This window comes from Scomber scombrus, chromosome 7, assembly GCF_963691925.1.
Source record: "Scomber scombrus chromosome 7, fScoSco1.1, whole genome shotgun sequence".
In the NCBI taxonomy this organism is placed as follows: domain Eukaryota; kingdom Metazoa; phylum Chordata; class Actinopteri; order Scombriformes; family Scombridae; genus Scomber; species Scomber scombrus.
The window spans coordinates 32492538-32519240 of NC_084976.1; the positions used below are offsets into that span (position 1 = coordinate 32492538).

Consider the following 26703-nt stretch of genomic DNA (forward strand, 5'->3'; position numbering starts at 1 on the left):
AGTTACCTTTAGTGTCGTTTAATGACCTGTAGTAACCTTTAGTGTCGTTTAATGACCTGTAGTAACCTTTAGTGTCGTTTAATGACCTGTAGTGACCTTTAGTGTCGCTTACTGACCTGTAGTAACCTTTAGTGTCGTTTAATGACCTGTAGTTACCTTTAGTGTCGTTTAATGACCTGTAGTAACCTTTAGTGTCGTTTAATGACCTGTAGTAACCTTTAGTGTCGTTTAATGACCTGTAGTAACCTTTAGTGTCGTTTAATGACCTATAGTAACCTTTAGTCTCGTTTAATGACCTGTAGTAACCTTTAGTGTCGTTTAATGACCTGTAGTAACCTTTAGTGTCGTTTACTGACCTGTAGTAACCTTTAGTGTCGTTTACTGACCTGTAGTGACCTTTAGTGTCGCTTACTGACCTGTAGTAACCTTTAGTGTCGTTTAATGACCTGTAGTAACCTTTAGTGTCGTTTAATGACCTGTAGTGACCTTTAATGTCGTTTATTGACCTGTAGTAACCTTTAGTGTCGTTTATTGACCTGTAGTGACCTTTAGTGTCGTTTACTGACCTATAGTAACCTTTAGTCTCGTTTAATGACCTGTAGTGACCTTTAGTGTCGTTTAATGACCTGTAGTGACCTTTAATGTCGTTTATTGACCTGTAGTAACCTTTAGTGTCGTTTACTGACCTGTAGTAACCTTTAGTGTCGTTTACTGACCTGTAGTAACCTTTAGTGTGTGTTTCCAGGACTGCGATTGGTCGGATAAAGACTGGCCCTGCCTCTGTCACGATGCAAAGATCCGCCGACACCGGAGGAAAGGATGCTCCCGCTGCCATGGCAACAAGGTCAGTGAGTGAGGTCATCAGGTGTGAGGCAGCGATAGGCCGGTTTACGGTCACATGACTCACCTGTTCCTGTTTCCTGTGCAGAGCTCAGTGGGCGTTTCCAGAGCCATGAAGAGTCTGGACCCGCTTTACGCCCAGATAGGTAAAGAGCTGAAGGGAGACGACAGTCCTCAACCTGGTGAGTGTGTGTGTGTGTCTGTGTGTGTCTGTGTGTGTGTGTGTGTGTGAGAGTGAGAGTGTGTTTCCGTGTGTGTGTGTTTGTGTCTGTTTGCGTGTGTGTGTGATGGATGGATGGAGTGTGTGTGTGTGAGAGTGAGAGTGAGAGTGAGAGTGAGAGTGAGAGTGAGAGTGAGAGTGAGAGTGAGTGTGTGTGTGTGTGTGTTTGTGTGTGTGTGTGTGTGTGTGTGTGTGTGTGTGTGTCTGTGTCTGTGTCTGTGTCTGTGTCTATGTCTATGAGTGTGTGTGTGAGAGTGAGAGTGAGAGTGAGAGTGTGTGTGTGTTTGTGTGTGTGTGTGTGTGTGTGTGTCTGTGTCTGTGTCTGTGTCTGTGTCTGTGTCTATGTCTATGAGTGTGTGTGTGAGAGTGAGAGTGAGAGTGAGAGTGTGTGTGTGTTTGTGTGTGTGTGTGTGTGTGTGTGTGTGTGTCTGTGTCTGTGTCTGTGTCTGTGTCTATGTCTATGAGTGTGTGTGTGAGAGTGAGAGTGTGTGTGTGTGTGTCTGTCTGTCTGTCTGTCTGTCTGTCTGTCTGTCTGTGTGTGTGTGTGTGTGTGTGTGTGTGTGTGTGTGTGTGTGTGTGTGTGTGTGTGTGTGTGTGTGTGTGTGTGTGTGTGTGTGTGTGTGTGTGTGTGTATATATGCATTAAATGTTTTTGTCTAACTTCATAGTTTCTGCTCACAGATCGCAGCGCAGCATCATGGGAAGGCTCGTTCCCCCTGGCTGATGAGAAGGAGGAAGAGGAGGAGGTGATGAAAGAGGAGGAGGAGGACGACCTGGACGACGAGGAGGACGATGAAGATGAGGAGGAGAGAAAGAGCAGCGAGAAGGAGCAGAGCCCGGCTCTAAAGAGGAGCAGGAGAGAGGAGGCGCTGCAATCTACCTCCACCTCCTCTGTTACCCCCTCCACCTCCTCCACCTCCTCTCTAACCCCCTCCACCTCCTCTGTTACCCCCTCTACCTCCTCCACCTCCTCTCTAACCCCCTCCACCTCCTCTGTTACCCCTTCCACCTCCTCTGTTACCCCCTCCACCTCCTCTCTAACCCCCTCCACCTCCTCTCTAACCCCCTCCACCTCCTCTGTTACCCCCTCCACCTCCTCCACCTCCCCTATTCACCCCTCCACCTACTCTGTTATCTCCTCCACCTCCCCTATTCTTCCCTCCACCTCCTCTGTTACCCCCTCCACCTCCTCTCTAATCCCCTCCACCTCCCCTATTCACCCCTCCACCTCCTCTGTTATCTCCTCCACCTCCCCTATTCACCCCTCCACCTCCTCCACCTCCCCTATTCTTCCCTCCACCTCCTCTGTTACCTCCTCCACCTCCCCTATTCTTCCCTCCACCTCCTCTGTTACCCCCTCCTCCTCCTCTCTAACCTCCTCCACTTCCTCTGTTACCCCCCTCCTCCTCCTCTCTAACCTCCTCCACTTCCTCTGTTACCCCTTCCACATCTTCTGTTATCTCCTCCGGTTCCTCTCTTACCTCCTCCACCTCCTCTTTAACCCCCTCCACCTCTTCTCTTATCTCCTCCACCTCTTCTCTAACTCCCTCTACCTCCTTGTCAACCTGTCCTTCTGTCACCTCCTCCTCCTCCACTTCTTCCACCTCTCTCTCCACCTGCGCCTCCTCTGCCTCCTCCACTTCTTCCACCTCTCCCTCCTCTGCTCCTCCTCGGCCCAGTCCTCCTTCTGACCTCCCCGTCTGTGCCAAGAACATTTCTCTGACAGCGAGTGGAGAGAAAGTCATCCTCTGGACCAGGTACACCGTTGCTCCTCCTCCTGCTCCTGGTGCTGCTCCTGCTGCTCCTCCTCGTGTCTCCTCTGTAGGTGGAGCAGGAGGAGGTGTGACTCTTTATTGAAACCTTTTTTTGTTTTCCAGGGAGGCGGATCGAGTCATTTTGACCACGTGTCAGCAGGAGGGAGCCAATCAGAACACGTTTCAGGCGATCTCCAGTCTGCTCGGCAACAAGACTCCGAGCGAGGTGATTGGCTGTTCAGTCCTCAGTTTTAAACATGTCAGGTGACAGCAGTGAGTAACTCCTCCTCGTGTCTCCAGGTCTCTCGCAGGTTTCGGGATCTGATGCGTCTGTTTCGGACGGCGGCGCGTCAGACGAGCTCAGAGGACGAGGCTCCTCCCGCCGACCCGGCAGCCAATGAGGAGCGAGACTGACATTAACCAATCAGAAGAGCCGCAGAATGATATTGACCAATGAAAAGTTTAATGTTTTGAGGTTTTCTGTTATGAAAGGGTTCACAGCTGTTATTTAAGGTCAAAGGTCACAGATGTGTTTACTGTACATTAAAAAAAATGTAAATAGGAAATGTTTATTGTTTAATATTTTTGTAAAAAAGTTTTTTTTAACAATTAAATTTTTTTTTGTTAAAATGTGTTGAACCAGTACACAACAGACTGAAGACTCCTTTTTTATTTCTTCTCCAAGAACAAAGTCGAGTCGGTTTTGTACAGATTTTAAGTAAATATACATAATTATATATATTTATATTTATGGGTCAGTAACAAATAAGGTAAGATGATCAATTCATAAATATGTTAAACTAATTTTAAAAGCAGCATCAGGTTTGTTAAAATGTACATTTAGTATTTTTTTTGGTTTTAACCAGGCGGGGAGCTCCGGTCCTCTGAAATGAGGCACACGCAGAAGTAACTTAAAACTGCATTCTATCAAAAAGCCACCAGGGGGCGACCGTTTTGGTTAATAGGAGTAATAAAAACTTGAAAAATATCACTTTAAAGTACTTTTAGAAAGAAATTAAAAACACTCAGAAATGGTTTGTATTTTATTTGAGCTCCTTTAGCTCCAAAAACACATTCAGGAGAAGTGACAGGCTTGTAGTTTTTAGTTATTAACATTATAAAAACTCAAACTCTTCTAGTGTTAAAGGGACAATATTCCCCTCAGGCTGCGACCAGCTCGTTCTGCTGCAGAATGATGAGCGTGAATGTACCGAGTCTTAGCACCGTTTGATCTGAAGTGGACCAGTAGCCACATAATCCTCGGTACCAAACTCTACATATAGGCTCCTAATACACCGTCGCACTTACACGTCATGTCTTCTTTTTATAAAGTCACTGAGGTTGAAACAAGAAACGAGCCTCTTTTGACAATGTAAGGAGTTCAGATATTTGTGTTCAGATGTAGGAAAAGTAAAAAGTCATCAGAAAAATAAATACTCACGTAAAGTACAGATACCTGGAAAATCAATGTAAGTACAGTAACCAAGTACAAATATGTTGTTACTTCCCACCTCTGCTTAGACCCCATATGGGCAAACACAGGTGGGGCAACCATGGAAACAGCAGACAAACCCACTTGGGACCCATTTTGCAGCCCAAATTTAACCCTTATGAGGCCACATGCGTGCTGGTTGGGACACCAACTCCAGATCTATGTCCGTACCTTCGTCACAGGAGAATGAACCTATCATAGATGTTTTTTTGACATGTAAATGTAGTAAACAGCAACACAAACGTCGTATTATTTGACACCATCAAACCAGATCTGAGCAGCTCACTCTGTCTGTGTTATTCAAAATTTAAACCACTATTCAAATAGGTTAAATATAAAATTTGCCTGTAATGGTGAAAACACTCTCAGAGTCTGATATGTTTCCTAAAATGTCTGCTTGTCTGAACAGATAGCAGGTCTCTGGTGTCGCTGGCCTGTTGCCCACTGTGGAAACATAATGGACAGAAAACGGGTTTGACTGGTCGAGACAAACGGGAAGCAGCGTTGTTTACATTCCTCACCTTTATTGTATCAGTGAAGACAAAAAAGGAAACGCAATAAAAAAACATCACAAAACAACATAAATGTACAAAGTAAAATAAAATGTTAAAAGTCAGCAAACACGCTCAGAATATTCATCCGATCATAAAACCAAGAGTCCAAACATCACTTATCAATCATCTACAGACGACTGATCCTGAGCATGAAACCGGTCTGCTCCTCTCCAGTGGATGAAGAGAGTGAGTTAAACACTTAAACCTTTCTTTACTCTCTGAAAGGACTCCAGCCTTAAAAACAGCTGCAGGTGAGGTGTCGAATTTCACAGCAGTCCTGAACAACATAATGTCTCTGTGGCTCCGCCCACAGGCTGACACGACATCATCATCGTCATTGGGGTGGGGTCATCTCTGGGCTCGCTCTCCAGTTTCGGGGTCGATGGCGTTGTCCAATTCTGCGGCAGGAAGAACAAAAAAACTTGATTTCATCTTTTAAAAGGACACAATGAGTCTTCTTCACAGTTTAAAGGAAGATCAAGACGACGTCCTCAGCAGCTCCAACACCTTTAGGATGAACTTAAAGTAGCGCCGACAGCTGCTGGATGCTCCAACTTTTCAAAAAGCTTCAACACATATTGTTGTATTGAGACATTCACTGACTTCAACGCTGATGGAATCACTTCCCTAAATCTAGCTCGAGCACTATCAGATCAGATCTCTAGAGAAGACGGGTCTGTCTGATGGGCCAAGAGGACAGAACACGATAACAAATAGAACTAAGAAGAAGAACAAGGCTTTAAAATGAGTTATAATTAGGTTTAAGTCTAGGGTTGATTGTTAGGTTTGAGTTAAACATGGCTGGCTGAACATGAACGCAGACCACTCACATATCTTTTGGTCATGCCCAAAAATTCAAACTTTTTGGAGTAATGTTTGTATGTTCTTTCGAAGTTCTGCGTTGCTCTGCAATTCACTGCCATGCCGCTAGGGGGTGTGACCGTGTGCGGTATCCGTATCTTTGTTTATCTTCCGGTCACAGTAGACAATGGCGACCGAGGCAGAGCGGGTGTGTTTGGAGTGGGAGCTCATCGATATTGAAGAACAAATGATTTTATTGCAAATGTTGAGGCGCAGGAGACAGAAAAGATGTTTGCGGAGGTCTGTAGAAAAAACCACCTCCGCTGGCTGAACATGAACGCAGACCACTCCCATATATTTTGGTCATGCCCAAAAATTCAAACTTTTTGGGGTAATGTATGACTGTGGGAAAGATTCTGGGATACACAATACCTAACTATGTGATGGTCCTCTATTTCTGTGTCTTAAACGAGAATGTGATTATTAAAAAAGACTGGTATCTATGTAAAATACTGTTGATGGTATAAAACTGAGTCTCCGAGCTTTAACCAATGGATGGACAGAGTGAAGGAAATGTGTTTAATGGAAGAGATTAGACTTTTTCTCTCAGAACTAGAGGAGCAGCCTTTCCCAGGAAATTGACTGCTTTTATCAAAACAATAGAGGACGCTACACATTAACAATAAAAGACATTGGACATTATATATAATAATATCATCAACTGAGGTTAATAATAATCAGAAGTCATTACCGCCGACATGAATAGTGATTTTATATTTACGCTCTGTTGACCACCTGAAGTTAACCAGGAGCAACGGACTGAAAACTGATCCTAAAAAAACTAAAACATCTGTTAACAACCAGTCTGTCTCTCACCCATGCAGTCTTCATCAGCTCTGTTCTGCTGGTTCTGCTGGTTTTGCTGGTTCTGCAGGTGCTGTAGGTTCTCCAGGTGCTGTAGGTTCCCTGCAGCTGGAGGTTCTTCTTCCATGTGAACATCTGCAGTTCAGGGGTTCAGTTAAGACACTGTGAGGGAATATTATTATATGAATATGTACAAATGTTTGTGTGAACGTCTGAAAGGTTCAAATGCTCAGTGAGCATCAACGTGTCATCTTTTAACCCTCCTGTTGTCCTCAAGTCAAGGAAGGAAGGGAGGAAGGATGGAAAGGAGGAAGAAGGAAGGAAGGAAGGAAAGGAGGGAAGAAGGAAGGGGGGAAGGAAGGAAGAAGGAAGGAGGGAAGGAAGGAAAGAAGGGATGAGGAAGAAGGAAGGAGGGAAGGAAAGGAGGGAGGGAGGAGGAAGGGAAGGAAGTAAGGAAGGATGGAGGAAAGAAGGAAGGAAGGAGGTAAGGAAGAAAGGAAGGAAGGAAAGGAGGGAGGAAGAAGGAAGGGAAGGAGGGAGGGAAAGAAGGAGAGAGGGAGGAAGAACAGAAGGGAGAAAAGAGAGAGGGAGGAAAGAAAGAGAAGGAGGGAGGGAGGAAGGACAGACAGAAGGAAGGAAGGGTGGAAAGAAGGAACAGTCAAAACAGACGGGGTCAATTTGACCCAGGAGGACGACAGGAGGGTTAATAGACAATACAATGTTCACTGAGCATGTTTGTGTGTCTGAATAAATATTCCTGTGAGAAACAGAAGCAAAGAACATGAGTTCATGTCCCGCCATGTCTGTGTGGGTGTAACCACACATGGAGAAGGTTTGTGAGAAGGAGATAAAGGAGAATCTGTGTCGTCTGGGCCGAACGTTATCAGTGTGAGTGAGTCATGCTCTGAGCATCAGACAGTCTGATGATGCACCAGGGTTCAACATTATACTTTAACATTCATGTGTTTGTATCAGGCAGGGAGCTCCGGTCCTCTGAAATGAGGCCAACCAGGAAGTAACTTAAAACTGCATTCTATCAAAAGGCCACCAGGGGGCGACCGTTTTGGTGTCAAAAGGACTTCCGTCTCTATACAAGTCAATGGAGAATTCACCAACTTCTCACTTGATTTCTAACCTCAGTAAACGTTTTCAAAATGTGTTTATGGTCTCAATCGCTAGTTTAAAGCCTTCTTCAATGCAGTATGATGTTCATTTGGGACATTTTGGCCTCCCTGATTTTATATGTGACGATAAAGCAGGGTATGCATTAGGGCGTGGCTACGTGGTGATTGACAGGTTGATTGGTTCACAGGTTCAGGAGGGCGCCTCATGCTCCTCCTGATGCCCATATAAGTAAAATCCATGTTTTTATTTTTCCCACCATGCACCTGTAATGTTCAAGATGGCGCTGCTCAGATCCGATACTATTGGCCTCCGAGCAGCAGTCCACAAACCAATGGGTGACGTCACGGATGTTACGTCCATTTTATATACAGTCTATGGTTTGTATGAGTGAATGAAAACTTTCCTTACCTCGGTTCTTCTCTTCGTGGTGAAACTCACCTGGCTTTGATTGGTTGGCAGAACAGTCACTCTGGCACCTGGGCAGAGGTGGGAGGGGCTCTGAGTAAACTGTGCTGATTGGCTGCAGGTTGGTGGGATGGTTGATGTGGTTCCAGTATGAGCCAATGGCAGAAGAAGCTGCTGCTGACACATCTGTCAAAAGGAAACAGGAAGTGATTAAAAGTCACAGTATTACACACTACTACTACATATTATATATTACTACTTTACTATATACTGCTATAAAAATAAAGATAAAGAAACAACACAGTCCTTCCCCGCAGCCATCCTGACTGTGGTTGGGTATAAACTCCACAGCAGGTTGTTAACTCAGAGTTGGAGCTGCAGATGTTGCAGAACTTCATGAGATCAGCTGACACACATGTTGGTTTGTTGTGAGAAAGGTATTGTATGAATTTGCAGTGGCACAGGAACTACAGTTTCCAGCCTGGGTCCAGCAGCGAGGTGTTAACACGCTTCTTAAAGCCGCTTTCTATGCTGGAAAATAACCTTTAACCAGGAGAACGTCGAGTGCTTACCCAACACTTACCGATACCTTCTGGACCATGGATGAAACTACGACGGAGTATTAGGGCCAGAAAAAAAAAGAGTCTGGCACAAGAAAAAAATAACAGGCAAAAAAAAAGAGAGAGAATGAAATGAACTTCCTGCAGAGGTTTGACCACAGCAGCGAAGCATCAAACCAGTTAGTAGAGCGACGGACTGCCAGCAGCTGCAGTGTGAAGGTGATTTTCTGAAGTGGTGCAACCTGAAGTGGTGCAACTGTGTTCATAACTGATAAATGTATCAGATCAATAACGTAAAGCCGATTTATTCTCTTTTCTTTTTTTGCCTTTTTTGTTTTTCTCTTGTGCCGAATTTTTTTTTGCCCTAATACTCCGTTGTATGAAACTGATGTGACGACTGTGCAGAACCAGTAGGGCTAGTACCAGTAGGGCTAGTACCAGTAGGGCTAGTACCAGTAGGACTAGTACCAGTAGGGCTAGTACCAGTAGGGCTAGTACCAGTAGGGTTAGTACCAGTAGGACTAGTACCAGTAGGACTAGTACCAGTAGGGCTAGTACCAGTAGGGTTAGTACCAGTAGGGCTAGTACCAGTAGGACTAGTACCAGTAGGGCTAGTACCAGTAGGACTAGTACCAGTAGGGCTAGTACCAGTAGGGTTAGTACCAGTAGGGTTAGTACCAGTAGGGCTAGTACCAGTAGGGTTAGTACCAGTAGGGCTAGTACCAGTAGGGCTAGTACCAGTAGGGTTAGTACCAGTAGGGCTAGTACCAGTAGGGCTAGTACCAGTAGGACTAGTACCAGTAGGGCTAGTACCAGTAGGTCTAGTACCAGTAGGGTTAGTACCAGTAGGGTTAGTACCAGTAGGACTAGTACCAGTAGGACTAGTACCAGTAGGGCTAGTACCAGTAGGGTTAGTACCAGTAGGGCTAGTACCAGTAGGGCTAGTACCAGTAGGGTTAGTACCAGTAGGACTAGTACCAGTAGGACTAGTACCAGTAGGGCTAGTACCAGTAGGGTTAGTACCAGTAGGACTAGTACCAGTAGGGTTAGTACCAGTAGGGTTAGTACCAGTAGGGCTAGTACCAGTATGGCTAGTACCAGTAGGGCTAGTACCAGTAGGGCTAGTACCAGTATGGCTAGTACCAGTAGGGCTAGTACCAGTATGGCTAATACCGGTAGGGCTAGTACCTGTAGGACTAGTACCAGTAGGGCTAGTACCAGTAGGGCTAGTACCAGTAGGACTAGTACCAGTAGGACTAGTACCAGTAGGGTTAGTACCAGTAGGGTTAGTACCAGTAGGGCTAGTACCAGTAGGGTTAGTACCAGTAGGGCTAGTACCAGTAGGGCTAGTACCAGTAGGGTTAGTACCAGTAGGACTAGTACCAGTAGGGCTAGTACCAGTAGGGCTAGTACCAGTAGGACTAGTACCAGTAGGGTTAGTACCAGTAGGGCTAGTACCAGTAGGACTAGTACCAGTAGGGTTAGTACCAGTAGGGCTAGTACCAGTATGGCTAGTACCAGTAGGGCTAGTACCAGTAGGACTAGTACCAGTAGGGCTAGTACCAGTAGGGCTAGTACCAGTAGGACTAGTACCAGTAGGGTTAGTACCAGTAGGACTAGTACCAGTAGGGTTAGTACCAGTAGGACTAGTACCAGTAGGGCTAGTACCAGTAGGGCTAGTACCAGTAGGGCTAGTACCAGTAGGACTAGTACCAGTAGGGTTAGTACCAGTAGGACTAGTACCAGTAGGGTTAGTACCAGTAGGACTAGTACCAGTAGGGTTAGTACCAGTAGGACTAGTACCAGTAGGGCTAGTACCAGTAGGGTTAGTACCAGTAGGGCTAGTACCAGTAGGACTAGTACCAGTAGGACTAGTACCAGTAGGGTTAGAACCAGTAGGGCTAGTACCAGTAGGGCTAGTACCAGTAGGGCTAGTACCAGTAGGGCTAGTACCAGTAGGGTTAGTACCAGTAGGGCTAGTACCAGTAGGGTTAGTACCAGTAGGGCTAGTACCAGTAGGACTAGTACCAGTAGGGCTAGTACCAGTAGGGCTAGTACCAGTAGGGCTAGTACCAGTAGGGTTAGTACCAGTAGGGCTAGTACCAGTAGGGCTAGTACCAGTAGGACTAGTACCAGTAGGGCTAGTACCAGTAGGGCTAGTACCAGTAGGGCTAGTACCAGTAGGACTAGTACCAGTAGGGTTAGTACCAGTAGGACTAGTACCAGTAGGGTTAGTACCAGTAGGGTTAGTACCAGTAGGGTTAGTACCAGTAGGGCTAGTACCAGTAGGGCTAGTACCAGTAGGGCTAGTACCAGTAGGGCTAGTACCAGTAGGGCTAGTACCAGTAGGGTTAGTACCAGTAGGACTAGTACCAGTAGGGTTAGTACCAGTAGGGCTAGTACCAGTAGGGCTAGTACCAGTAGGGCTAGTACCAGTAGGGCTAGTACCAGTAGGGCTAGTACCAGTAGGGTTAGTACCAGTAGGGTTAATGCCAGTAGGGCTAGTACCAGTAGGGCTAGTACCAGTAGGGCTAGTACCAGTAGGGCTAGTACCAGTAGGGCTAGTACCAGTAGGGCTAGCACCAGTAGGGTTAATGCCAGTAGGGCTAGTACCAGTAGGGCTAGTACCAGTAGGGCTAGTACCAGTAGGGCTAGTACCAGTAGGGCTAGTACCAGTAGGGTTAGTACCAGTAGGGTTAATGCCAGTAGGGCTAGTACCAGTAGGGCTAGTACCAGTAGGGCTAGTACCAGTAGGGCTAGCACCAGTAGGGTTAATGCCAGTAGGGCTAGTACCAGTAGGGCTAGTACCAGTAGGGCTAGTACCAGTAGGGCTAGTACCAGTAGGGTTAGTACCAGTAGGGTTAGTACCAGTAGGGCTAGTACCAGTAGGGCTAGTACCAGTAGGGCTAGTACCAGTAGGGTTAGTACCAGTAGGGTTAATGCCTGTAACTCTGCACTGATAAATGATATATTGACTATTGAAGAGTCTGAAATGTGAAATTAGATTCTCCAGATATCAGAAGAAACAGAATAAATCTTAAATTCCCCCAAATGTTCTTTTACCCTGAAGTTTTATGACTTTTCCTAAAACTACATAAAAAAACAATATGTGTGTAACACTTCCACATCAAAGGTCACAACATTGCGACATGTGTCTGAATCATAAAGCCAGACGTGATGCAACATGAAGGCCTGAAGACTCGTATTAATCATCCAGCTCATTAAAGCCAGACACAAACAGAAACTAACTATGAAGTTGGAAAGGAAGGATGGAAGGGAGGAAGAAAGAAGGAAGGAGGGAGGAAGGAAGGAAGGAAGGATGGAAGGGAGGAAGAAGGAAGGAAGGATGGAAGGGAGGACGAAGGAAGGAAGGGAGGAAGAAGGAAGGAAAGGAGGGAGGAAAGGAGGAAGAAGGAAGGGATGGAGGGAGGAATGAATGGAAGGAAGGAGGGCGGAAGAAAGAAGGAAGGATGGAAGGGAGGACGAAGGAAGGAAGGGAGGAAGAAGGAAGGAAAGAAGGGAGGAAGGAAAGGAGGGAGGAGGAAGAAAAGGAGGGAGGAAGGAAGGGAGGGAGGGAGGAAGAAGGAAGGAAAGGAGGGAGGAAAGGAGGAAGAAGGAAGGGATGGAGGGAGGAATGAAGGGAAGGAAGGAGGGAGGAAGAAAGAAGGAAGGATGGAAGGGAGGAAGAAGGAAGGAAAGGAAAGAAGGGAGGAATAAGGAAGGAAAGGAGGGAGGAAGGAAGGGAGGGAGGAAAGGAAGGAATTACGGAGGAAAGAAGGAACGAGGGAGGGACAAAGGAAGGGAGGAAGGTAGGGGGGAGGAAAGAAAGAGAGAAGGAGGGAGGGAGGAAAGAAGGAAGGAGGAAGGAAAGAAGGAAGGAGGGAGGGAGGAAGGAAAGAAAGAGAGGAGGGAGGGAGGAAAGAATGAAAGATGATGGAAAGGAAGGAAGGAAGGAAGGAAGGAAGGAAAGAAGGAGTGAGGGAAGAATGAAGGAAGAAAGGGGGATGGAGGAAGGAAAGGAAGGAAAGGAAGGAAGGAGGGAAGGAAGGAAGGAAGGAAAGGAGGGAGGGAGAAAGGAAAAGAGGAAGGGAGGAAAGAAGGAAGGGAGGAAGGTAGGGGGGAAGAAAGAAGGAAGGATGGAAGGGAGGAAGAAGGAAGGAAAGGAAAGAAGGGAGGAATAAGGAAGGAAAGGAGGGAGGAAGGAAGGGAGGGAGGAAAGGAAGGAATTACGGAGGAAAGAAGGAACGAGGGAGGGACAAAGGAAGGGAGGAAGGAAGGAAAGAAGGAAGGGAGGAAGGTAGGGGGAGGAAAGAAAGAGAGAAGGAGGGAGGGAGGAAAGAAGGAAGGAGGAAGGAGGAAGGAAAGGAAGGAAGGAATGAAGGAAAGGAAGGAGGGAGGGAGGAAGGAAAGAAAGAGAGAAGGAGGGAGGGAGGAAAGAATGAAAGATGAAGGAAAGGAAGGAAGGAAAGAAGGAGGGAGGGAAGAATGAAGGAAGAAAGGGGGATGGAGGAAGGAAAGGAAGGAGGAAGGAAAGGAAGGAAGGAAAGGAGGGAGGGAGAAAGGAAAAGAGGAAGGGAGGAAAGAAGGAAGGGAGGAAGGTAGGGGGGAGGAAAGAAAGAGAGGAGGAAGGGAGGAAGGAAGGAAAGAAGGAGGGAGGGAAGAATGAAGGAACAAAGGGGGATGGAGGAAGGAAGGAAGGAAGGAAAGAAGGAGGGAGGGAATAATGAAGGAAGAAAGGAGGGAGGAGGAAGGGAAGGAGGAAGGAAGGGAGGAAAGGAAGGAGGGAGGGAGGAAGGAAAGAAAGAGAGAAGGAGGGAGGGAGGAAAGAATGAAAGATGAAGGAAAGGAAGGAAGGAAGGAAAGAAGGAGGGAGGGAAGAATGAAGGAAGAAAGGGGGATGGAGGAAGGAAAGGAAGGAAGGAGGGAAGGAAGGAAGGAAGGAAAGGAGGGAGGGAGAAAGGAAAAGAGGAAGGGAGGAAAGAAGGAAGGGAGGAAGGTAGGGGGGAGGAAAGAAAGAGAGGAGGAAGGCAGGAAGGAAGGAAAGAAGGAGGGAGGGAATAATGAAGGAAGAAAGGAGGAAGGAGGAAGGAAGGAAGGGAGGAAGGGAGGAAAGAGAGAGGCTGATTACAAACATGAAGCTCAGAAACAGAAACTATGAAGTTGATTAAAAGCAGAATAAACTGACCGTAAGTCTGTTTGCGGAGCTTCCTGAAGGGACAGTTCTCTCTGATCCGCAGCAGACACGACTTCCTCCTCACAGGCAGCGACTCCATCAGCTAAACACTCGATTTAACTGTCAAACTGTGACGAGACGAGCTGTTTTTATTCAGTTCAGTCAAACGTAAAGCTGTGTGAGTTACGGCTCTGTGTGAGAGCTCAGCAGACTCAACCAGCAGACACCTGAGCCTTCAAAGTAAAAGCCTGTCTGAGCAGGAACAGCGAGCCACTGAGCCTGAGGACACACGGCTGGATTACAACACATCACTATCTCTACGTTCAGTGTTCCCAGTGTTCCCAGTGTTCCCAGTGTTCCCAGTGTTCCCAGTGTTCCCAGTGTTCCCAGTGTTCCCAGTGTTCCTAGTGTTCCCAGTGTTCCCAGTGTTCCTAGTGTTCCTAGTGTTCCCAGTGTTCCTAGTGTTCCCAGTGTTCCTAGTGTTCCTAGTGTTCCCAGTGTTCCCAGTGTTCCCAGTGTTCACTATCTCTACGTCTCTTACTCTAAACTTCCTTGTGTTCCTAGTGTTCCCAGTGTTCCCAGTGTTCCCAGTGTTCCCAGTGTTCCCAGTGTTCCCAGTGTTCCTAGTGTTCCCAGTGTTCCCAGTGTTCCCAGTGTTCCCAGTGTGTTCCCAGTGTTCCTAGTGTTCCTAGTGTTCCCAGTGTTCCTAGTGTTCCCAGTGCTCCCAGTGTTCCCAGTGTTCCCAGTGTTCCCAGTGTTCCTAGTGTTCCCAGTGTTCCCAATGTTCCCAGTGTTCCTAGTGTTACCAGTGTTCCCAGTGTTCCCAGTGTTCCCAGTGTTCCTAGTGTTCCCAGTGTTCCCAGTGTTCCCAGTGTTCCTAGTGTTCCCAGTGTTCCTAGTGTTCCCAGTGTTCCCAGTGTCCCCAGTGTTCACTATCTCTACGTTTCTTACTCTAAACTTCCTTTTCACTGTGAACTCGTCAGTTTATACTTCCTAGTGTTCCCAGTGTTCCCAGTGTTCCCAGTGTTCCCAGTGTTCCCAGTGTTCCTAGTGTTCCCAGTGTTCCCAGTGTTCCCAGTGTTCCCAGTGTTCCTAGTGTTCCCAGTGTTCCCAGTGTTCCCAGTGTTCCTAGTGTTCCCAGTGTTCCCAGTGTTCCCAGTGTTCCTAGTGTTCCCAGTGTTCCTAGTGTTCCCAGTGTTCCTAGTGTTCCCAGTGTTCCCAGTGTTCCTAGTGTTCCCAGTGTTCCTAGTGTTCCCAGTGTTCCTAGTGTTCCCAGTGTTCCTAGTGTTCCCAGTGTTCCCAGTGTTCCCAGTGTTCCCAGTGTTCCTAGTGTTCCTAGTGTTCCCAGTGTTCCTAAAGTTCCCAGTGTTCCCAGTGTTCCCAGTGTTCCCAGTGTTCCCAGTGTTCCCAGTGTTCCCAGTGTTCCTAGTGTTCCCAGTGTTCCTAGTTTTCCCAGTGTTCCTAGTGTTCCCAGTGTTCCCAGTGTTCCCAGTGTTCCCAGTGTTCCCAGTGTTCCCAGTGTTCCTAGTGTTCCTAGTGTTCCTAGTGTTCCCAGTGTTCCTAGTGTTCCCAGTGCTCCCAGTGTTCCCAGTGTTCCCAGTGTTCCCAGTGTTCCCAGTGTTCCTAGTGTTCCCAGTGTTCCCAGTGTTCCCAGTGTTCCTAGTGTTCCTAGTGTTTCCAGTGTTCCTAGTGCTCCCAGTGTTCCCAGTGTTCCCAGTGTTCCCAGTGTTCCCAGTGTTCCTAGTGTTCCCAGTGTTCCCAGTGTTCCCAGTGTTCCTAGTGTTCCCAGTGTTCCCAGTGTTCCCAGTGTTCACTATCTCTACGTCTCTTACTCTAAACTTCCTTGTGTTCCTAGTGTTCCCAGTGTTCCCAGTGTTCCTAGTGTTCCCAGTGTTCCCAGTGTTCCCAGTGTTCACTATCTCTACGTCTCTTACTCTAAACTTCCTTGTGTTCCCAGTGTTCCCAGTGTTCCCAGTGTTCCCAGTGTTCCCAGTGTTCCCAGTGTTCCCAGTGTTCACTATCTCTACGTCTCTTACTCTAAACTTCCTTGTGTTCCCAGTGTTCCCAGTGTTCCCAGTGTTCCTAGTGTTCCCAGTGTTCCCAGTGTTCCCAGTGTTCCCAGTGTTCCCAGTGTTCCTAGTGTCCCCAGTGTTCCTAGTGTTCCCAGTGTTCCCAGTGTTCCCAGTGTTCCCAGTGTTCCCAGTGTTCCTAGTGTTCCCAGTGTTCCTAGTGTTCCCAGTGTTCCCAGTGTTCCTAGTGTCCCCAGTGTTCCCAGTGTTCCCAGTGTTCCCAGTGTTCCCAGTGTTCCTAGTGTTCCCAGTGTTTTTAGTGTTCCCAGTGTTCCCAGTGTTCCCAGTGTTCCTAGTGTTCCCAGTGTTCCCAGTGTTCCCAGTGTTCCCAGTGTTCCCAGTGTTTTTAGTGTTCCCAGTGTTCCCAGTGTTCCCAGTGATCCCAGTGTTCCTAGTGTTCCCAGTGTTCCCAGTGTTCCCAGTGTTCCTATTGTTCCAGTGTTCCCAGTGTTCCCAGTGTTCCTAGTGTTCCCAGTGTTCCCATTGTTCCCAGTGTTCCCAGTGTTCCTAGTGTTCCCAGTGTTCCCAGTGTTCCCAGTGTTCCCAGTGTTCCTAGTGTTCCCAGTGTTCCCAGTGTTCCCAGTGTTCTCAGTGTTCCCAGTGTTCCCAGTGTTCCCAGTGTTCCCAGTGTTCCTAGTGTTCCCAGTGTTCCCAGTGTTCCTAGTGTTCCCAGTGTTCCCAGTGTTCCCAGTGTTCCTAGTGTTCCTAGTGTTCCCAGTGTTTTTAGTGTTCCCAGTGTTCCCAGTGTTCTCAGTGTTCCCAGTGTTCCCAGTGTTCCCAGTGTTCCTAGTGTTCCCAGTGTTCCCAGTGTTCCCAGTGTTCCCAGTGTTCCCAGTGTTCCTAGTGTTCCCAGTGTTCCCAGTGTTCCCAGTGTTCCCAGTGTTCCTAGTGTTCCCAGTGTTCCCAGTGTTCCCAGTGTTCCTAGTGTTCCTAGTGTTCCCAGTGTTCCCAGTGTTCCCAGTGTTCCCAGTGTTCCTAGTGTTCCTAGTGTTCCCAGTGTTCCCAGTGTTCCCAGTGTCACTGTCTGTTTAGCATCAGATTCCCTCTGTGCTGTAACCATAGTAACACAAAGACTTTATACTAAAACACTGAAGATGAAGATTTACTCTCCTCCTTTCTTTCTTTCTTTCTTTCTTTCTTTCTTTCTTTCTTTCTTTCTCTTCTTCGTCCTTTCTGTCTTTCTGTCTCTTTCCTTCTCCTAGTTAATCTCTCTCTCCTCCTCCTTCCTTCTTTCTTGTCACTTTTCTTTCTTTCTTTTCTCTTCTTCCTCCTTTTTCTCTACTGCTGCTTTAACACACAGCTGAAAAACGTCCTTTAAACTGCACTTCAGTGTCTGTTAATGTCATTTAGTTGCTATAAAACACACATATTCTTTAATAAAAACATTTTCCTACTTCTTTCACAGCAGTAAAGCTCCGGTACATAAATATATATTTTTGTTATGTTGTAATCTTTAAAATCAATCAATTATTCAGTAAAGTAAACCTATAAAGAAATAATCAATAAGATGGGAGAAGTTGGGTTAGGAAAGGAAACTCCATCACTTCACATTAAAACATATCAGATTTTTTTTGTTTAGTTTTTCTGCTTTTATGTTGAAGGCGGGTGTGGCTGGTAGTACTTCCTGTGTGTAGGTGTGTGTTACCTGACACTCAGACCGGTTCAACTGGAAAAATACCAGCAGCAGCATCATGTGACTGAAGAGAGCTGAACAGATGAGTTATCATTACTGTCTGATCAGAGTGTGACTCGCTTCTCTGTCTGTCTGTCAATCAATCAATCAATCAATCAATCAATCAATAAATCAATCAATCAATCAGTCAATCAATCAATCAATCAATCAATCAATGAGTCAGTCAGTCAATCAATCAGTCAGTCAATCAATCAATCAGTCAATCAATCAATCAGTCAGTCAATCAATCAATCAGTCAATCAATCAATCAGTCAATCAATCAATCAGTCAATCAATGAGTCATCAGAGTTCCTCCAGCAGCAGACTTACACTGCAGATAAAAAGAAATGTTTCAAACTCAGACTCATTAATAAAATTACTACATTATACTAATGAATGCAGTATATAGTATGTACTACATTATACTAATGAATGCAGTATATAGTATGTACTACATTATACTAATGAATGCAGTATATAGTATGTACTACATTATACTAATGCAGTATATAGTATGTACTACATTATACTGATGAATGCAGTATATAGTATGTACTACATTATACTAATGCAGTATATAGTATGTACTACATTATACTAATGCAGTATATAGTATGTACTACATTATACTGATGCAGTATATAGTATGTACTACATTATACTGATGCAGTATATAGTATGTACTACATTATACTAATGCAGTATATAGTATGTACTACATTATACTGATGCAGTATATAGTATGTACTACATTATACTAATGCAGTATATAGTATGTACTACATTATACTAATGAATGCAGTATATAGTATGTACTACATTATACTAATGCAGTATATAGTATGTACTACATTATACTGATGCAGTATATAGTATGTACTACATTATACTGATGCAGTATATAGTATGTACTACATTATACTAATGCAGTATATAGTATGTACTACATTATACTGATGAATGCAGTATATAGTATGTACTACATTATACTAATGCAGTATATAGTATGTACTACATTATACTGATGCAGTATATAGTATGTACTACATTATACTAATGAATGCAGTATATAGTATGTACTACATTATACTAATGCAGTATATAGTATGTACTACATTATACTAATGAATGCAGTATATAGTATGTACTACATTATACTAATGAATGCAGTATATAGTATGTACTACATTATACTGATGCAGTATATAGTATGTACTACATTATACTAATGCAGTATATAGTATGTACTACATTATACTAATGCAGTATATAGTATGTACTACATTATACTGATGCAGTATATAGTATGTACTACATTATACTAATGCAGTATATAGTATGTACTACATTATACTAATGAATGCAGTATATAGTATGTACTACATTATACTAATGCAGTATATAGTATGTACTACATTATACTAATGAATGCAGTATATAGTATGTACTACATTATACTGATGCAGTATATAGTATGTACTACATTATACTAATGAATGCAGTATATAGTATGTACTACATTATACTAATGCAGTATATAGTATGTACTACATTATACTAATGAATGCAGTATATAGTATGTACTACATTATACTAATGCAGTATATAGTATGTACTACATTATACTAATGAATGCAGTATATAGTATGTACTACATTATACTAATGCAGTATATAGTATGTACTACATTATACTGATGCAGTATATAGTATGTACTACATTATACTAATGCAGTATATAGTATGTACTACATTATACTGATGCAGTATATAGTATGTACTACATTATACTAATGAATGCAGTATATAGTATGTACTACATTATACTAATGAATGCAGTATATAGTATGTACTACATTATACTAATGCAGTATATAGTATGTACTACATTATACTAATTAATGCAGTATATAGTATGTACTACATTATACTAATGCAGTATATAGTATGTACTACATTATACTAATGCAGTATATAGTATGTACTACATTATACTGATTGCAGTATATAGTATGTACTACATTATACTAATGCAGTATATAGTATGTACTACATTATACTAATGCAGTATATAGTATGTACTACATTATACTAATTAATGCAGTATATAGTATGTACTACATTATACTAATGCAGTATATAGTATGTACTACATTATACTAATGCAGTATATAGTATGTACTACATTATACTAATGCAGTATATAGTATGTACTACATTATACTAATGCAGTATATAGTATGTACTACATTATACTAATGCAGTATATAGTATGTACTACATTATAATAATGCAGTATATAGTATGTACTACATTATACTAATGCAGTATATAGTATGTACTACATTATACTGATGAATGCAGTATATAGTATGTACTACATTATACTAATGAATGCAGTATATAGTATGTACTACATTATACTAATGCAGTATATAGTATGTACTACATTATACTAATGCAGTATATAGTATGTACTACATTATACTAATGCAGTATATAGTATGTACTACATTATACTAATGCAGTATATAGTATGTACTACATTATACTAATGCAGTATATAGTATGTACTACATTATACTAATGAATGCAGTATATAGTATGTACTACATTATACTGATGCAGTATATAGTATGTACTACATTATACTAATGCAGTATATAGTATGTACTACATTATACTAATGAATGCAGTATATAGTATGTACTACATTATACTAATGAATGCAGTATATAGTATGTACTACATTATACTAATGAATGCAGTATATAGTATGTACTACATTATACTGATGCAGTATATAGTATGTACTACATTATACTAATGCAGTATATAGTATGTACTACATTATACTAATGAATGCAGTATATAGTATGTACTACATTATACTAATGCAGTATATAGTATGTACTACATTATACTAATGCAGTATATAGTATGTACTACATTATACTAATGAATGCAGTATATAGTATGTACTACATTATACTAATGCAGTATATAGTATGTACTACATTATACTAATGCAGTATATAGTATGTACTACATTATACTAATGCAGTATATAGTATGTACTACATTATACTAATGCAGTATATAGTATGTACTACATTATACTAATGCAGTATATAGTATGTACTACATTATAATAATGCAGTATATAGTATGTACTACATTATACTAATGCAGTATATAGTATGTACTACATTATACTAATGCAGTATATAGTATGTACTACATTATACTAATGCAGTATATAGTATGTACTACATTATAATAATGCAGTATATAGTATGTACTACATTATAATAATGCAGTATATAGTATGTACTACATTATACTAATGCAGTATATAGTATGTACTAACATTATACTAATGCAGTATATAGTATGTACTACATTATACTAATGCAGTATATAGTATGTACTACATTATACTAGATGCAGTATATAGTATGTACTACATTATACTGATGCAGTATATAGTATGTACTACATTATACTAATGCAGTATATAGTATGTACTACATTATACTAATGCAGTATATAGTATGTACTACATTATACTAATGAATGCAGTATATAGTATGTACTACATTATACTAATGCAGTATATAGTATGTACTACATTATACTAATGCAGTATATAGTATGTACTACATTATACTAATGCAGTATATAGTATGTACTACATTATACTAATGAATGCAGTATATAGTATGTACTACATTATACTAATGATGCAGTATATAGTATGTACTACATTATACTAATGCAGTATATAGTATGTACTACATTATACTGATGAATGCAGTATATAGTATGTACTACATTATACTAATGCAGTATATAGTATGTACTACATTATACTAATGAATGCAGTATATAGTATGTACTACATTATACTAATGCAGTATATAGTATGTACTACATTATACTGATGAATGCAGTATATAGTATGTACTACATTATACTAATGCAGTATATAGTATGTACTACATTATACTGATGCAGTATATAGTATGTACTACATTATACTGATGAATGCAGTATATAGTATGTACTACATTATACTAATGCAGTATATAGTATGTACTACATTATACTGATGCAGTATATAGTATGTACTACATTATACTAATGCAGTATATAGTATGTACTACATTATACTGATGAATGCAGTATATAGTATGTACTACATTATACTAATGCAGTATATAGTATGTACTACATTATACTAATGCAGTATATAGTATGTACTACATTATACTAATGCAGTATATAGTATATACTACATTATACTAATGCAGTATATAGTATGTACTACATTATACTAATGCAGTATATAGTATATACTACATTATACTAATGCAGTATATAGTATGTACTACATTATACTGATGCAGTATATAGTATGTACTACATTATACTAATGCAGTATATAGTATGTACTACATTATACTAATGCAGTATATAGTATGTACTACATTATACTAATGCAGTATATAGTATGTACTACATTATACTAATGAATGCAGTATATAGTATGTACTACATTATACTAATGCAGTATATAGTATGTACTACATTATACTAATGCAGTATATAGTATGTACTACATTATACTGATGCAGTATATAGTATGTACTACATTATACTAATGAATGCAGTATATAGTATGTACTACATTATACTAATGCAGTATATAGTATGTACTACATTATACTAATGAATGCAGTATATAGTATGTACTACATTATACTAATGCAGTATATAGTATGTACTACATTATACTGATGAATGCAGTATATAGTATGTACTACATTATACTAATGCAGTATATAGTATGTACTACATTATACTAATGCAGTATATAGTATGTACTACATTATACTAATGCAGTATATAGTATGTACTACATTATACTGATGCAGTATATAGTATGTACTACATTATACTAATGCAGTATATAGTATGTACTACATTATACTGATGCAGTATATAGTATGTACTACATTATACTAATGAATGCAGTATATAGTATGTACTACATTATACTAATGCAGTATATAGTATGTACTACATTATACTGATGCAGTATATAGTATGTACTACATTATACTAATGAATGCAGTATATAGTATGTACTACATTATACTAATGAATGCAGTATATAGTATGTACTACATTATACTGATGCAGTCTGCTGTGAAGTTGTTTTCGTGAACGTTGTAAAAATGGTAAAAACAGAAAGAAAGAAACAGTTTTTAAATAAATCAAACATCAAATGTTTAATGATCATAAAGTCAAATAAGAAGTAAACAGGAAGTACATCTGAGTGAAAGAGATCAACAAAATAAAAGCTGAAATTTTTAACCAAAAACTAAATTAAGCAAACATCCGGTGGTGGGCGGGGCCGCAGTGGGCGGGGCTATAGTGGGCGGGGCTACAGTGGGCGGGGCTATAGTGGGAGGGGCTATAGCAGGCGGGGCTATAGTGGGAGGGGCTACAGTGGGCGGGGCTGTAGTGGGAGGGGCTATGGTGGGCGGTCTATAGTGGGAGGGGCTATAGTGTGCGGGGCTATAGTGGGCGGTCTATAGTGGGCGGGGCTACAGTGTGCGGGGCTATAGTGGGAGGGGCTATAGTGGGCGGTCTATAGTGGGCGGGGCTATAGCGGGCGGGCCATAGTGGGCGGGGCTATAGTGGGAGGGGCTATAGACAGCAGGCGGAGTCACATGTTTCTCTTTTCAAACATTACAAAATAAAAAACAGATTTCACTGATTTTTTTTCTCCAGTTTTCAGTTTATAAAAAAATTTAATTTTAAAAAACAAAGTTGATTTGAAATATTTCAACCGGACAGGAAAAGTTACTGATTACGTCTGAGCTCTCATCCCCAGAAGCGCTGCTGTCTGCCGGCGGGCGGAGTCAGCAGCTCCTCAGCAGCCGGCGGCGAGCTGAAGATCGACCCCGACGACTCCACCGAGAAGATGAAGTAGAAGTTGGCGACCATCATGGCGAGACTCGGCAGGAAGGAGAGGCCGAACCCGAAGCCCCGAACGCTGCTGCCGAACGCTGACGCCACCCAGTAAACCAGCCTGGAGACAGAAAACAAACGCACCTTCACACACTGTTCATATTCTATCTTCCTCCATCCCTCCTTCCTTCTTTCTTCCTCCCTTCCTTCCTTCCTTCTTCCTCCCTTCCTTCCTTCCTTCATCCTCCCTCCTTTCCTTCCTTCATCCCCCCTTCCTTCCTTCTTTCCTTCTTTCCTTCTTTCCTCCCTTCCTTCATCCTCCCTCCTTTCCTTCCTTCATCCTCCCTTCCTTCCGTCCTCCCTCCTTTCCTTCCACCTTCCTCCCTCCTACCTTCCTTCTTTCATCCGTCCTTCCTTCCTTCCTTCCTTCCTTCCTTCCAAGGGAGGAAGAAGGAAGGAAAGGAGGAAGGAATGAAGGGAGGAAGCAATGAAGGGAGCAAGAAGGATGGAAAGGAGGGCGGAAGGAAGGGAGGAAAGGAAAGGAAAGAAGGAAGGAAGGGAGGAAAGGAAAGGAAAGAAGGAAGGAAGGGAGGAAGAAAGAAGGAAGGAAGGGAGGAAAGGAAGGAAGGAAGGGAGGAAAGGAAAGAAGGAAAGGAGGGAGGAAGGAAGGGAGGAAGAAGGAAGGAAAGAAGGAAGGGAGGAAGGGAGGAAAGGAAAGAAGGAACAGCCTCAATGGACAAACATTTGGAGCATCTTTACAAAAGTAGAACATTTAAATATATTTTCATTTTTGTGCATTTTGAGCAACTTTAGGAAAAGTCATCAAGACATCTGTAATGCATCATCTCACCGTCCGAAGGCGAAGATGATGGTGAGCAGAGGGACGAGCTTCATCTGGCCCTGGGTCAGGTACATCGCCATGACGACCAGCTGCAGGAAGTAGATCAGGAACAGGGAGGCGGAGTCAGAGACGAAGCGGCGGTGAACGCTGACCTCACGAAACTCCGCCTCCTTCACCTGCTCATCAAACAGAGGACGGACCGCACCAGACCTGAGACGACTCACACCCAGAACCAGCCAGCCTGAGAGGGAGACAGGTGAGAGACAGACGGGTGAGAGACAGACAGGTGAGAGACAGGTGAGAGACAGACAGGTGAGTCAGATGAAGACAGACACATGAGAGAGAGACAGGTGAAGACAGACAGGTGAAGACAGACAGGTGAGAGAGGTGAAGACAGACAGACAGACAGACAGACAGGTGAGAGACAGACGGGTGAGAGACAGACAGGTGAGAGACAGACAGGTGAAAGACAGACAGACAGGTGAGAGAGGTGAAGACAGACAGACAGACAGACTGGTGAAGACAGACAGACAGACAGACACACAGGTGAGAGAGGTGAAGACAGACAGACAGACAGGTGAAGACAGACAGGTGAGAAAGAGACAGGTGAGAGAGGTGAAGACAGACAGGTGAAAGACAGACAGACAGACAGGTGAGAAAGACAGACAGACAGGTCAGACAGACAGACAGACAGGTGAGTCAGGTGAGAGACAGACAGGTGAAGACAGACAGGTGAGACAGGACTGACCCAGGACGATGGGCGTGGCAGCGAACACAGAGCAGCGCAGTGTGTAGACCAGCCTGAGGGGGGCGCTGTCCAGCAGCGGAGCGTCAAACGGCAGGAAGACGAATCCTCCCCAAACCAGGACAGGAAACAGCAGCGCTGATGTCATCAGGGACACGGCCATCTTTAGAGAGTCTCTGCTGGAGCAGCACCGCCCACCTGAGGGAGAGACAGACAGGTTAGAGAGGGAGAGGGGTTAGAGAGGGAGAGAGAGAGAGAGACGGGTTAGAGAGGGAGACGGGTTAGAGAGGGAGAGACAGACAGGTTAGAGAGAGAGAGAGAGAGAGAGAGAGAGAGAGGGAGAGAGAGAGACGGGTTAGAGAGGGAGAGAGAGAGAGAGACAGAGAGAGAGAGAGAGAGAGAGACAGGTTAGAGAGAAAGATAGAGAGAGAAAGAGAGAGAGAGAGACCGAGAGAGAGAGACAGGGAGAGAGAGAGACAGGTTAGAGAGAAAGAGAGACAGGTTAGAGAGAAAGAGAGAGAGCGAGAGAGACAGGTTAGAGAGAAAGAGAGAGAGAGAGAGAAAGAGAGAGAGAGAGACAGGTTAGAGAGAAAGAGAGAGAGCGAGAGAGACAGGTTAGAGAGAAAGAGAGAGAGAGAGAGACCGAGAGAGAGAGACAGGTTTGTTTACATCTGGCAGTGGGAGTGTCCTGGTTCCAGTAGCCATCTTGGTTGTAGTCCTCGTTGTAGTCTTGTAGTCCTTCGTGACGCAGGAAGGGAGTCTTCTCCAGCTCCCAGAATGCTTCACTCTCTCTGGGCGACGATGGCGATGAGAGGACGGTGACGGCCGGACTGAACACCTGAGCTGCTTTCTCTGGCAGGTGATTCTCCACCAGGTGCGCCTCCTTCCCCTTGGCCCCCCCCTCCACAAGCCCCGCCCCCTCCTCCTCCTCACAGGCCCCGCCCCCCCTCGCCATCAGTCCCCGCTCGCTCTCTGTGCAGCTCGCCGCGTCTCGGAGGGACACGTCTGACCTCACACTCCTCCTGTCACCTTTACCTGTCTGTCCACCTGTCTGTCCACCTGTCTGTCCACCTGTCTGTCCACCTGTCTGTCCACCTGTCTGTCTGTCTCCGGGCCACGGCAGGGTGCTGGCCTCCATCTTGGCGGATTTCACCATCTCGTCCTCTGGTGTCACCTGAGCCCCCCCGCTGTCGTCCATCCTCCTGTCTTCAAGCCAATCGTCTGTCAGAGAGATCAATTAACCAATTAACCAGATGAATATTAAGTGATGTAATCATTCCTCCTGTTCATACTGACTATCAAAAAAACTCTAAAATTGAAATGTTCGGGTTATTTTAAATGTATTATTATATATTAGAGGATTATGGCAAAAATGTCTAAGTGGTGTAACCATAAAAACTTTGTACCAAATAATTCAACTTGCTTAAAAACAGTAAATTAAACTGTTCTACAGTAAAGTACAAGTACCTCAAACTGTACTGCAGTAAAGTACAAGTACCTCAAACTGTACTGCAGTAACACACAGTTTAACATGTTCATCACCTGTTCACATAACATCACATCATCATCAGTGACGTCATCGCCCTCCATAATAAACAGGAAACAGCTGAG

At 43.4% G+C, this 26703-nt stretch overlaps 2 protein-coding genes and 1 long non-coding RNA gene across 3 annotated transcripts in view; 1 reads left to right on the top strand and 2 right to left on the bottom strand.

The window, feature by feature from the left end:
- The window catches only part of gon4lb (gon-4 like b), a 31740-nt gene extending 28290 nt beyond the window's left edge, over nucleotides 1–3450 (top strand). Inside the window, 6 exon segments of the mRNA XM_062422095.1 lie at nucleotides 746–844; nucleotides 929–1022; nucleotides 1741–2001; nucleotides 2714–2816; nucleotides 2937–3039; nucleotides 3114–3450. Coding sequence (XP_062278079.1) covers nucleotides 746–844; nucleotides 929–1022; nucleotides 1741–2001; nucleotides 2714–2816; nucleotides 2937–3039; nucleotides 3114–3227 — 774 coding nt within the window. The 3' untranslated portion in view covers nucleotides 3228–3450.
- On the bottom strand, nucleotides 2079–2699 carry LOC133983144 (uncharacterized). Its single transcript, XR_009925364.1, has 3 exons — nucleotides 2613–2699; nucleotides 2237–2371; nucleotides 2079–2182 (listed from the first exon to the last, which is right to left on the bottom strand). It is a non-coding gene; the product is annotated as an uncharacterized LOC133983144 (long non-coding RNA).
- Nucleotides 3451–23186: 19736 nt separating the features above from the next.
- The window catches only part of tmem79b (transmembrane protein 79b), a 3948-nt gene continuing 431 nt past the window's right edge, over nucleotides 23187–26703 (bottom strand). Inside the window, exons 2-5 of the mRNA XM_062422054.1 lie at nucleotides 25762–26313; nucleotides 25096–25290; nucleotides 24357–24588; nucleotides 23187–23627 (exon numbers count right to left, since the gene is read on the bottom strand). Of these exons, the coding sequence (XP_062278038.1) occupies nucleotides 23420–23627; nucleotides 24357–24588; nucleotides 25096–25290; nucleotides 25762–26290 (1164 nt within the window). The 5' untranslated portion in view covers nucleotides 26291–26313 and the 3' untranslated portion in view covers nucleotides 23187–23419. The remainder of the gene's footprint in view (nucleotides 23628–24356; nucleotides 24589–25095; nucleotides 25291–25761; nucleotides 26314–26703) is intronic.